This window comes from Lichenostomus cassidix, chromosome Z (assembly GCF_008360975.1).
Source record: "Lichenostomus cassidix isolate B80296 chromosome Z, HeHo_3.0, whole genome shotgun sequence".
NCBI classification, from domain to species: domain Eukaryota; kingdom Metazoa; phylum Chordata; class Aves; order Passeriformes; family Meliphagidae; genus Lichenostomus; species Lichenostomus cassidix.
The window spans coordinates 55,303,666-55,316,709 of record NC_139511.1 but is presented as its reverse complement, the minus strand read 5'-3'; the positions used below and the strand labels follow the sequence as shown (position 1 = coordinate 55,316,709).

At 35.8% G+C, this 13,044-nt stretch overlaps 1 protein-coding gene across 1 annotated transcript in view; it reads left to right on the top strand.

Annotated features, from left to right (window-relative positions):
* The window catches only part of IPO11 (importin 11), an 83,683-nt gene that overhangs the window by 33,628 nt on the left and 37,011 nt on the right, over positions 1-13,044 (top strand). Inside the window, exons 17-23 of the mRNA XM_085043379.1 lie at positions 1,810-1,936; positions 3,907-3,940; positions 4,122-4,162; positions 5,223-5,339; positions 6,726-6,839; positions 8,060-8,175; positions 9,666-9,742. Of these exons, the coding sequence (XP_084899505.1) occupies positions 1,810-1,936; positions 3,907-3,940; positions 4,122-4,162; positions 5,223-5,339; positions 6,726-6,839; positions 8,060-8,175; positions 9,666-9,742 (626 nt within the window). The remainder of the gene's footprint in view (positions 1-1,809; positions 1,937-3,906; positions 3,941-4,121; positions 4,163-5,222; positions 5,340-6,725; positions 6,840-8,059; positions 8,176-9,665; positions 9,743-13,044) is intronic.

Genomic DNA, 13,044 nt, shown 5'->3' with positions numbered 1-13,044 from the left:
TGTAATACGAAAGTAGTTTACTGCACACTTTTTTTTTTTGCAATAACTTATTTGTTAAACAACATTTCCTGCTGAGAGAGAAAGTAAAATAGTTTTGACTTGAATATCTGATGCAATCCAGACTGCTTAAAGATATTGTCTTATAACTATTGCAGCAGAAGCTGCCTTATTTTGGAATGTGGTCTTTTTCTACTTTTCTCATTGAGGTCCAGGCTTAGTCATAGGTGGATCTGTGCTTAGTCAGTGTGTACTCTTTTTGTAAAAGCTAACGTTCTGACCTGAGGTTTTCACAGAAGCAGTGAATGTAGGAAAAGGACTTCAAAAATGAGTGCCTATGAGCAGAAGAATTCCTAGAAACTTTACTATTAAAAAACAAATGCACAAAAAACCGCAAAAAAAATTCCCACCAAAACGACAGCAACAAAATAACCCAAGCAAAAAAAAAACCAAACTAAAAACCTTGCGAAAGCCAACAAAAAACCCAACCCAGACAAAAAAGCTCAACCCAGACAAAATCCAAACACATACCTACTCCAAAAAGTCTCAAAAACGTGCTGTATCTTTTCTGCTGTGGAGAGCGAGAGATGCAGGTAGGATGTATGTATTGAACAATAGCTGTCTTCAGAGCTGAAAATCTTTGCTGTCAGAAGAAGGTTATGCAGTAATATTTAAGACTATTCTCTATGTGATAGTGGTTTGAAAACTATCCAACTCCAGTCTCAAGAAAATCACTTAGTTTTTTTAATACTTAGACGTTTACAAGATGGAATGTGAGGTACAGGCCTTCTGCGAGCAGAAAAAGCAGTATCATCACAGTTTCTTGAAGAAATCGGAGGTTGTGTCAATAAGGCAATGTCTTGTCTAAGTCATGCTTCAGCATGCATTATTCGTGTTTCACTGCCACTCAGTAAACATCAGGCAACACTGGACTGTTACTCCTCATTAGATTCGTGTTCCGGTCTAATGAACTGCTTTATATATGCCATTTCCACAACTTTCATGTTCTCTGAAGATATTCTTTGTTTATCATCTCATAGTTATGGGAATGTTTAATAAAACACATTTATTAAATATAGAGAAACCTCAACAACTTCTGTTTAAATGGTCTCTTGATGGTTTGCAAGACAGCAATTCACCAAATGAACAACATTTATGATAACAAGATGTTGGTTAAAGTTCTCTAGGTATGGTTCATCTTTCTTAACTTTATACATCTTTAAGTTAAACATATAAATCAGAGTTATTTGACCAGTGGGGAAAAACAGCAGCTTTTCTCAGTCATTTTTCTGGTTTTTTCTTCCCATTGACTTTAAAACTGTTTGATTTGTGCCCTTGTTGTGGCAGTAGTGCGAGATTAGGTTATGTCAATTCTTAGGATAGTTTTAGACTGATGAAGTGAACTCCTCTGCCAGTTAAAATTTTTGAGCATAAACAATGTCAAGGGAATTGCTGGGAGCTGTGGTGAAAGCAGTAGACACCATGATTGCAGTAATAAATGTAACATTTATTTTTGTTTTTTTAATTGGTGTGCTGTGTGCAGAATGAACTCTAGGGAGATATTTGAGATTCAGTCATTTAGGATGAAAATTGTATTTTTCAGACTAAACTGGTTTTTCCTGAGCCTTCTTGTGAAGATTTTAATGAAAAAAGTTTTTGCACTGAAGTTGATCTTGACAGACTAAATCTTTTAATTATTTTGGGCAATAGCATTTCCATCATGATCCTTGGATTTCTTTTTCATCAAAGTATTCTATAACATCTAGTATAATGAGCTAATCAATGCAATTTTTTTTCCTCCTACTTTTAAAGGTACAAACCAATACGCCGACGAGTAATATGGCTGATTGGACAGTGGATTTCTGTAAAATTCAAATCAGACTTGAGACCTATTTTATATGAAGCAATTTGTAACTTGCTTCAAGACCGTGACTTAGTGGTAAGTATAAATAACTATTTTTTTTGGATTACCCATTTGTTGTAACCACAGATAAAATAGAAATACCTTACTTTGTGTAAGCGTGATTGAGAATTTCATAACATCATGCCTTAAAGTCTGTAGTGTCTTGCAAAAGAAAAACTACTGGGAGTATGTGGTGATGTTTAATTGTGGAGATAATTAAGTGACATTAAATGAGCCCTAAAGATGTTCAGTAAATGATGACTTCAGTGGGAAAATGAATTCAAAGAGCAACGATCTTTTTTTTATAAAGATAAAATTACTAGATGTCCTACAGTAATTTATAAATGAATGGATACTTTGTGTAGATAGTACAGTTACTCTGTGACTAGTCCCTTCAGTATACAGCATTGATTGGGTGAGTTTGCAGATGACAACAAGTTGGGCAAAAGTGCTGATCTGCTGCAGGGCAGGAAGGCTCTGCAGAGGGATCTGGATAGGCTGGACCATGGGCTGCGGCCAATGGTGTGAGGTTCAACAAGGACAAATGCTGGGTTCTGCCCTTGGATCACAACCCCAGGCAGTGCCACAGGCTGGGGCAGAATGGCTGGAAAGTGCCCAGTAGAAAAGGACCTGGGGATGCTGGTGACAGCAGCTGAACATGAGCCAGGGTGTGCCCAGGTGGCCAAGAAGGCCAATGGCATCCTGGCCTGGATCAGCAATGGTGTGGCCAGCAGGACCAGGGCAGGGATTGTCCTCTTGTACTGGGCACTGGTGAGGCCACACCTCGAGTGCTGTGTCCAGCTCTGGGCTCCTCACTGCAAGAAAGACATTGAAGTGCTGCAGTGAGTCCAGAGAAGGGCAATGGAGCTGGGGAAGGGTCTGGAGCACAAGTGCTGTGAGGAGCAGCTGAGGGAGCTGGGGGTGTTTAGCCTGGAGAAAAGGAGGCTCTGGGGAGACTTTATCACTCTCCACAACTGCCTGGAAGGAGGGTGTAGCTAGGTGGAGGTTGGTCTCCCCCACAGGCAACCAGTGACAGGACAAGGAGACTTGGCTTCAAGCTGCACCAGGGGAGGTTCAGGTTGGACATGAGGAAAAATTTCTTCACTGAAAGACCTGACAAGCTTTGGAATAGGTGGAGTCACCTGGAAGTGTTTCAATAATTTGTGGATATGGCAGCTGGGGACATGGTTTACTGATGGTGTGCTGGTTTGACAGTTGGACTAGATGATCTAAAAGGTTTTTTCATCTACTATGATTCTGTGATTCTATGGTGATTTTGGCATTAAATTTACTTGCTAGCAGGATATGGTAAATGGCATTGGTTGCTAAACTGCTTGAGTATAAATCTGTGGTTTTAAGCTGCAACATCAGTTTACCAGCAGATGAGATGGCGTTGAGAAGCTGGTTATGCTATTGTTTATTTTGTTTTTATTTTTAAAGAAACAGGGCTGGCAGCCCACAAAAAACCCAGTGAATTAACTTAGCTATTTTGGTAGGTACGTATTAGTAATTGCGAGCCATAACAATCATTTCTGTGATTCCTGACAGCTTTAGCAGAGCATGTTGTGTTTTTGTGTCAACCGTTTTTATGTAATGCTTTCTAAGCATCTGAACGTCTACAGGAAGAAGAGTAACTTGCTGTGTTTATGTGATTCTGTTCTTCTTGGTTGACAGCAAGCCATGAGATAATTCCAAGTTAAACTCCTCTCTTGCAAGAGTTTTTATCACAGTCTAGATGGTTATTTTCTTGTTTAATTCTTTGTTGTCCTTCTTGAAGGTTTTGCCTGAGTGGTTTTTTCAACTTCTACCACTTTAGCAGTGCCAAATAAAATTTAAAGGATACTAAAATGAAAGTGAATGAAAATGGGCTAACTACCTTAGAGGATGATAGAACACAGAGAATTGTTCAGTTGCTGAAACATCATCTGATTTGACATTGTCAGATACTATGGGGGTAATCAAAATGTTTAATGGATGCATGATGCTTCTTGACTTTTGTCTTTCAGGTCCGTATTGAGACAGCTACGACACTGAAGTTAAATATCCTTATTTGCAAAGCTGTTTGATTAGTTCTTAATTCTCAGTTACTGAAAAATAATCAATTCTAAACTTAATACCAAATTCTTCACATTGTATTTTTTGAATATCCATGAAATATTTGCTCATTTGCGTCTTGGTGTCTATCTGCAACATATATTATTTTTCCTTAATGTTTGTTTACCTGTAGATGACTTTGAGTTCAGAACTGACCAGTTCTTACCAGTAAGAGCATTTATATATTCTGAAGAGTAGATAAATCAATAGAGAAAAGCAGGAAGAAATAATTTTCATGTTCATTTTGAACTACATTGTTTAGCAATTGATGTGTGTGCATGTTTGTGTTAATGTTCAGTCTTCATAGACCAAAATATATACTTATACTGCTGCTGTTAAGGTTGCTAATGTGTAATATATAGATATACAGGTCAGAACGTTTTAGCATTATGGCTTTTATAACTTCATAGCAGTATGTTTAGTACTCTGTATACTGGGCATTACCAGATAGTAAGTTTCTTTATGATAAGAAAATAATAAAATTGTATCTAATAAAAACATCTCTACACCAGTGTGGCTTTCACACATGCTTGTTTCACAGAGTACTTTCCAACCTGCTCCTTCCTAAAAATATTAAATACAAGTGTGTGGTTAAAGTAGTGCCTTAAAAAAGCAGACTGTCTTCTCCTGCATTTGTGTTCTTCACCATGGTCATTACTGCAGTCATTAAGTAAACAGTGGAAAGAGGTACACCAAAGCTTTATTTTGATCACTCAGATTTAGCAGATGTTTTTTCTCATTTCTTTATGACTACCATGTTAATTTCAACTCACCAGAAAACAAACAAAAATGTAGAGTGCATCTAGACTGTGAACACTGGAATTTTTAAGATACCTTTTTCAGTTCAGTATTTAAATTTTATCTACTGGCCCAAAAGTTGGAAGACCATACCTTTGCTTTGATTCTAACAAAGTGCTTCTTCTGGAGAGACAGCCTATTTTACCAGTGAAATTATTTTTGCACTTATCAAAATATGCAAATGGTATATTTTCAAGCAGATGATGTTCGAACTGTTATGTGAGAACATATCTGAATTTTTTTACCTTGCTCGGGCTGTGATTGGCTACTGTGCTCTTTTCCAAATTAAAGAGAAATATTTTGCACAGTTTGTAAGTGTATTTCAAAGTTTGTGGATGTCTTAGAGTTTAAGCATACAGGAATATTACCAATTTGTGTCACTAATTATATTTTTGATGGTCTAATCTGTAGTTCTTTATTTTTCTTTTAGTACTTGGAGTCCGTGTTTACACTGCTCTTCCAGTTACTTCAGGAAGTAACACAATGTGACACCAAAATGCATGTTCTTCACGTTCTGTCTTGTGTGATCGAAAGAGTCAATATGCAGGTATTTTTTTAATATATATTTCAGTGTTAGCTATGTCCTAAGAACATAGAGGAGGACTTGGTGTGGAAGAAAAATGGCATCGATGGATAGACTGGTTATTGTTGTCAGAGATGCCTGGACTGTTGGCATTACTTGGTCCTCTTTTCAATTCTCTTTTATCTTTTGTGTAAAATGTTAACTTGCTTTTCTTAAGTTAGTACCTATTTTTTGTGTTGACCACTTTTTAGAGTATAGAAGGATTTCCACATCTTGTGGCATTTCTTGCAATTTTCTTTTTTATTTGTGATTTATTCTAATTGTCTCATATCTGAACTAGTATTTTAATCAATCTTGCATACTAAAGACATTTTTTGAAGGAAAATGCTTTGCACTCCTAGGGACTGTGCAATTAAATCTGTAATTTCTTGTTGGTACTGATATAGGTCAGAGTTGCCTATACAGCACTCTCCATAATTTCACAAAAGGTTTCAAATTCATGTTTTGAATTCTCAGTCCTTTCAAGTATATGCTCAGCTTTTATGTAAAGAATTTGAAGATTGTTTTGCAGAATTTAACAATGAATAGATGACTGCTTTTGTCTCAGGTTTTATTGTGGTGGGTTTGGCTTGTTTGGTTTTTTTTTCAGTATTATTGTATTACGGACAGAGATAATGCATGTTTTTGAGCTTATCTCCTCTTTCTATAAGTAATCCTGTCGGAGAGCTAAATGAAGCTTTCAAAATTGAACGTGTTGAAAAAGTCAACATGACAGCATTGACTGCATTCCTTGCAGTTTAGATCAGCTAGAGAAGCAGCATTAAAAACAAGTTGAGAAAGAACCCTTGAATATGTTTAGGTTAATTACTAGTTAAATACTTTCGAAGACAAATAGATTAACCTTTTAGTATTGAAGAGCGTAATAGAAAAAAAATGTAGGCTAGGACAAATCTCTGGAAGTAATATAGTCTAATGCCTGCTTCAGAGGTTATTCAGCTTTTTTTTGTTTGTTTATTATTTTGGGGGGCTTTTTTGGTTTTTTGTTTTATTGGAACTGTTTCTGTTCTTAAAAAATGCTCTTGTTTAGGAATCCTGTCTAAGTGAAGAATATATTAGTAGAAAAATATCTCTGCTTATCAAGTTTAAATATTTTTTGTCCTATTTACTACATAAGCCTGATTGCTGTGCACAAATGTCACCATAAAAATAGTATGTTCTTTTCAAACTCATCAGCAGTCAGAAGTTACTTCAGTTACAGAGTAAAGAATAAGATGTTTTAGAAAGATTTAAGCAAAATTTTGTATTTTTACTGCAACAAAACAGCTCTTGTATTTTTCATAAAGTGTACTTGGGATAAATTATTAGTCTTGTTTCACATATTAAGAAACCAGTTTGTGTTTTGAACTTTAGATACGACCATACGTGGGATGTTTGGTACAGTATTTACCACTCCTTTGGAAGCAGAGTGAGGAGCACAATATGCTACGATGTGCCATTCTAACCACCCTAATCCATCTTGTCCAGGTAAGGAATCAGAGTCACATAAATGTTGTCAGTATCTCCTACAGTTCTTTCTTGATGATAAAACAGTACGTGATTATATTGCCTGCGGAATCTGTGCTATAAACTGCTTCTTTAAATGGACTGTCTGCCCCCCTACTTTCTCCAGCCTCTGCTGCATCTCAGAGTAGCATAGCAGAGAACAAGAGAAGTTCTCCTAGGATGTAGGACAGTGTCTGTACCAAGCAGATTTAATATACAGGCAGTCTTGAACTTGTGGAAATGCATGACTTAAGAGGATGCTATTGTAGAGGTTAACAGCAGAAAGAAACAGGCAAATACTATTATAAAAGGAGAAATAAAGACCCTTTAAAAAGTGCCATAACTTTAAATGAAGAGGAAATGCATTTTTTCCATAAACAAATTGGGGAAATTCTTGTTTCTGTCCCCTGTGGAGCTTAAAAATATTGATTTTTTTTTTTTTTTTTACAAAAGGTATATCTTGGTGAAGGTAGACACCAAGTGATGAGACAAATTTGTAGAAGAGTCTTTTTCTTTTAAGGCATGTTTAAGTAGATAAATCCACAAAAAGTCACAACTTAGAAACATCAAATAATTTAAAATTTTCTGTTACCAAAATACAGGAGTTATGCAAATTCAGCATTCCACTAGCCTCAGTTCTCTTAAGAAGTAATATTACAATATTTTGTAATTCTGTTCAGTAATTGGCAGCAGCTCCCAATTTACTCTGCATTGTTCACAAGTCTCATGGAGCATTTAAAAAAGAAATCACTGTCATCAGTCTGTGAATCTTTGTGTAGTTATAAAAACAAACCCTTCTCCTAATTATTAGAATGTGTCAAATGGTTTCATAAATGATAAGAATCAAAGAGTAGGCCTTTTCTTGATTTGTAAAACATGCAGCTTTTAGTCACTTGGTATTTGTTAAACTTGTGATTCTTCCAGGAAAGAGAATGACCAGTGAATGTTTTTAGGAATGTCAATTTATCGTTTTTTCTTGCAGACTATTGATAAGTGAATTGTTTTCAAAAAACATAACTTCTCAAAACATTTTGAGAGAAAGCTTAGGAATATCAGACTATTTTATTGTTGTATGAAATGGATGGAAGTTCAACCTTTGATTTCTTGAATGCATGTAACAGCATTGTAGATCTTTTTCAGTGCTATTCTTGAAATGCTTGAATTAAGGTTTATGACATATTTTACGTTTCTTATTTTTGTAGGGATTGGGAGCAGACAGCAAAAATCTCTATCCTTTTCTACTTCCAGTTATTCAACTAAGTACAGATGTTTCTCAGCCTCCACATGTCTATCTTCTGGAAGATGGTTTAGAGCTGTGGTGAGAATGTTTTCTATCTGTTTCTAATTTTAAAACAGTTATTTTTGTATCCCCAGAAGAAAATTGTAAAAAGCTTTGAATATTAAAATTTGTATGTTGTTACCATACTTTGACACCACCTATATAACACCTTTTCTCAGAAGACAGGAGGTTGGGAAGTTAATAAAAGAAATGCAGCTAAAAAAAGCTGAATGTGTAATTCATTTTCAGGCATTTGATAGTGAAGATACCATTCTGTAGTGATAATGAACAGCAAGACAGAAAGTCTAGACTCACTATAATGTGCATGCTAAACTCACAATTCAGCATGCTTGACTTCAGGAGAACAGTGACCCAGTGGATCTCAGAGATGGAAGAGATTACATGATTACAAGGATAAAATGTAGAAGATACTTTCTAGATCTCAGACTATTTGGTGACTGAACATAAAACAAGAATGACACTCTGCTCATTTATCAAGAGCTTAATTTATTTGTTTCTGGTGCAGCTGATGCTGTAGGAGGGGAAAACTGTTAAACTGCTAAACGAATTCAGCACATACTTCTAAAAATAGGAATACATAGAGTTTGTCTTAAAACAGTGAGGGATTCCTTTAAACTAAATTGTTAATGAGTGTTTGAAATACAGATACTTAATCTACAAATGATATGTTCTATGTACCGCAAAACTGAGAGTTACAGTGCTGGTGGCAGCAAGTCAAAGTGCAAGAGCTTCTCAGAATTTAGGATAGGGGCCCTTTTCATATATCAGTTCAAAACTTCTATATTTTCTTTAATACTGATCTTGAGGTTGCTCTTCTGATGTCTGTGCAGAAGAATGGTATTTTAAGATGTCATAGAGCATCAGAGAAATCTGAATGGAGCTGGCAGAGACCGTTAGGACTCTAATGGCTTCTTGAACCAAGAGCAGGAAAACAACTAAGATATTTCACATAACCAGACATATTCTTTAAATATGGTTATCCCATGTGTAAGATCTAGGAAAAAATTGAATTTTTTGCTGTGTCTTTAAAATGCAAGCTTAATTTATAGCTACTGTCTTCAAGCCTCAGGAATTTTAAATTGTTATAAACAATGTATGGTAATCAATGCATCATTTCAAACAAAAAAAAAGTAAAGATGTGAGCTGGTCCATCACAGCTGCTCCTTTAAGGTATAGAACATGACGTGTGTTGTCCTTGCATTGTAAATATCTCTCTCTTCCCAACTTCTCTGAGTTACCAAGCTGAGTGCTTAGACACTCTTGTGTCACTGCTGCGTTTCAGTCCTTATGTTGTCTTTATAAAAAGACAGTAGGATGTTTTTCTTTGTTTCCTATCTTAGAAAGACCCATGCCTGTACTGATGAGTGTGTGGTAAGGATTGTTGTTGTTCAAGTATGCTTCTGGTAATTGTTACACATTGTTGATAATATAGATGGTTTCTGGAAGCTAAAATGTTTACATCTGTCAAAATCTGTTCATCTGAAAAATTTTGCTTAATCTGTTCTTAGGTTAGTGACGTTAGAGAATAGTCCATGTCTTACACCAGAACTCTTGAGAATATTTCAGAATATGTCTGCCCTTCTTGGTAAGTCTTTTACTGATAAAAATTCAGGGGTTTTTTTGCTGCTGCTTGTTGTTCGTTCCCTAAGCATTGCTCCTGTGGCTGCAACTATTAAGGGCACTTGTGAAATTGTAACAAAAATTGAGGAACAGCTTTTTACTGTCTGTCTCATCTTTTTTATATGTTAATTATCTGCTTACCTTAATTCTCTATTTTTAATAAATTGGACCTGCTGTATGCAAAAGATGAGACAAATTGCAGTTTATCATTTCAGAGGTTGCTGTAAGAAGCTTCAGAAATTTAACACCGAATGTGCCAAGTGTTATTGGTATTAAATGGAATACTTGCCTATTCTGCTTCCAACCAGAATGAAGTTATGAGCTCTTTCATTATTCTGTTAATACCAATGTAGGGTGTTTTCAAACTACCTAAATAAATGTATAAGCGTTTGGGTCAAGCATTGAAATCAAAAACTAGCAGTTCATTGTCAAAACATAAACTTAATAATGAAAATTAGAATTCAGTGCTTAGGAAATAGTGGTATCTCAGGTGCTTTTGCTTCATAATTAAAGTATAAAAATTTGGTGGTTTAATTTTATTGTTAATATGTTTGCATTTAGATCTTCAGCTGTGCTTTTATAGGTTGTGAAGCTAATATAGCAAATAGGTCAGTTTTTTTAGAGAAATATATTCACAGAATTACAGAAATTAGCTTTTAAATTGATAATTGTTTTCAGCACTTAGTATTTTATTCCGACTAAAGGTTAGTAGAAGGTTACTTCATGGTAGGTAGGTGCAAGCTGATGTCTTCTGTTATTTCTCATTTTATAGAAGATCTCTAATGTCAAAACTGCTCTGTTTAGTAATGGTTTGATAGTTAAATACTCCAGAGATACCTCTAAAATTCTATAGCTGCTGAGTACTTACTGTTGTCATTATCCATAACTACAGACATACCCTTCTGTCTTCTTGTTCTGTGTCAACTGGAAATAGTAGCTGCCACAGGAAGCATCCACTGCCTGAACGGCTGTGATTTCCATACATGTAACGCTGCTAAACTGCATGAGTTAAATTCAGAAATACTCTGTATTTGTGGCTTGTTTGTAATGCTACTGATATTTTCTCCCCAGTAAGAGAGTAACCTTTTCTTACTATTCTAACAAAAGGTGGAGGTATTCAGGAATATTCTATACCTGTAAGAATTCATTTATTTTATGAATGAATCTTGGAGAATAGTGATGTTCTCCTTTGGAAAAAAAATATATTCTCAAGAGCATGTTATTTGTTCCGAAAAATAAAAGCTGTATGATGCTGGTAGACCAAGTAGTACAGTTAAGCTGGGTGGGGTTTCCTTAGGGCAAGCCTTCAAACATGCTTATGTCAAACTTTTTATCAGGTATGGGGGTGAGTGGCAAACACACAGCAGCTGATGTGTAATCATAGAGTGATTTTTGTTATATGGGTTTCTGTACTACTTTACTTCCTGAGCATTTTTCTCAGAAACTTTTTTCTGAGTGTCATGTTCGTCAAATATTTTGATTGCTGTTGACCAAAATGATGCACGTTTTGTCATAAAGTGGAAACCATTCTGGTATACTCTTCACCTGCAAATTCTATCTGTTTACATCAGGAGAATCCAACTGGACAGCCTCCACATGACAGAGCCATGATATTGTGATACTTAAATACAGCTGGAATTTTGGATTAGTGCAAACCTTATTTTAAAACATGATAGTTAGAAAACCAGTACAATAGGGCCATCTGTTACCCCTCAGGCAACTACTTCATTCAGAACACTTGAAAAAGAGATTCTTCACTTAAACCAAGTGCAACAGTGCAGTTAAAGGTGCAGCATCTTGCCAAAGAAAACGTATTGATCAGTGATGATCAGCTGTGCTGGTTAATTAAATGACTGTTCAGTCTTAAATCTGCAGCAGAGTTTTTCCAGTATACCAGTAGCAGTATTCAACTGAAACTTCCCGCACTTTAAGTCAGACTCTTCCTATCCTACTTAGCATGGTGATGTAGCAGTCAGAACAAGGTATTTTAACTAGGAAGTCAAAATTGCAAAGTCTTGTGTGCCTTAACTGTCTGAGATAAGGCAAAAAAAGTTAATCTCTCTAAGACTGGTTTTCAATTCAGGCTGAAGTCATCAAAGTAAAAGTCAAAGGACAGATAAGGTGAAGGGAAGTTTTGAATAGATAACTACCATGCTTATGTCTTTTGGAGCAGGGTGGAGAACTAGCAACAAGGTGCTCCAGAAAATTAGTTCTTGAAAGTACAGTGTAAGGAATATTAACCTTCTGACCTGTGTTTTCTGAATTTATTTTTACTGAATGGAATTACTATAATATACAGGTCATGTAAGTATTTTTCTGGTGTGTTTACCTTCTATGTCATCATGTAAGTCATTCAGGAAAAATGTCAGAGGTCAACATGGATGAACTAGACCTGGAAGGCAGGGAGGGAAGAATTCATATGAGATTTTTGGACTGAAAAGGGAAAAATATAGAGGAGTTTTTGATTTTCCCTTTTTAACTAATCTGAAAACAATGTGTAGTTCTTTCTAGATATAATTGTCCTTATGCAAAGAACTTTTTGTACCCATTTCAGGATATGGCTGCAGTTAAAACAGGATGTCAGAGAAGTTATACAATTAGATTTGCCTTCAGGAGCAGAATGTTGCATTTGACATGAAGGCTTGATTTCACTTGCATAAGTGACTGACCTTCAAAGATTATAGTACTGTCACTGATGTGCAATAATTATTCACAGCATAATTGTCATACTTGGTTTTTAGTTCAGCACTGCTGCTACTGTTTAAATTCTGTTGAAAGATAATTGCCCTACAGAGGGGTTGCAGAGTCTCCTTAATGCATCTCTTCCAATGCATTGAATAGTGTGGAATGGAGAAATACATAATTCTCTGAGGATGGCAGCCTTTCTGCACCAGGGCTGCTTAAAATGACAGCTGAGTCTGATACAATTTCAGGTTGAAAACACGGCCAAAATCTAGACATCCCTGTTCCAAGTGTCAAGTTTAAAGTGCATGTGCTGTGTTTGTAAAGGTAGTGCCAAAAAACAGGTTACTGGAACTGGACTAACTCTAAACCTCAAAGGAGCACATTAATGTATTCAGAAAAATGTATGTTTGATTCAGGAATACCTGGCAAGAGAATGGATGTATGATTAGCTTTTAAATGTAGTTAGTGGAACATTAGATGTTTCTAGAAAATTTTCAAAACATTGAGCTGCAGATGAGTAGCAGAAGGTCTGTCATATCCGTTTCGTCTGTCTTGCTTGTTTTTTCCTTTTAACCTGAAATA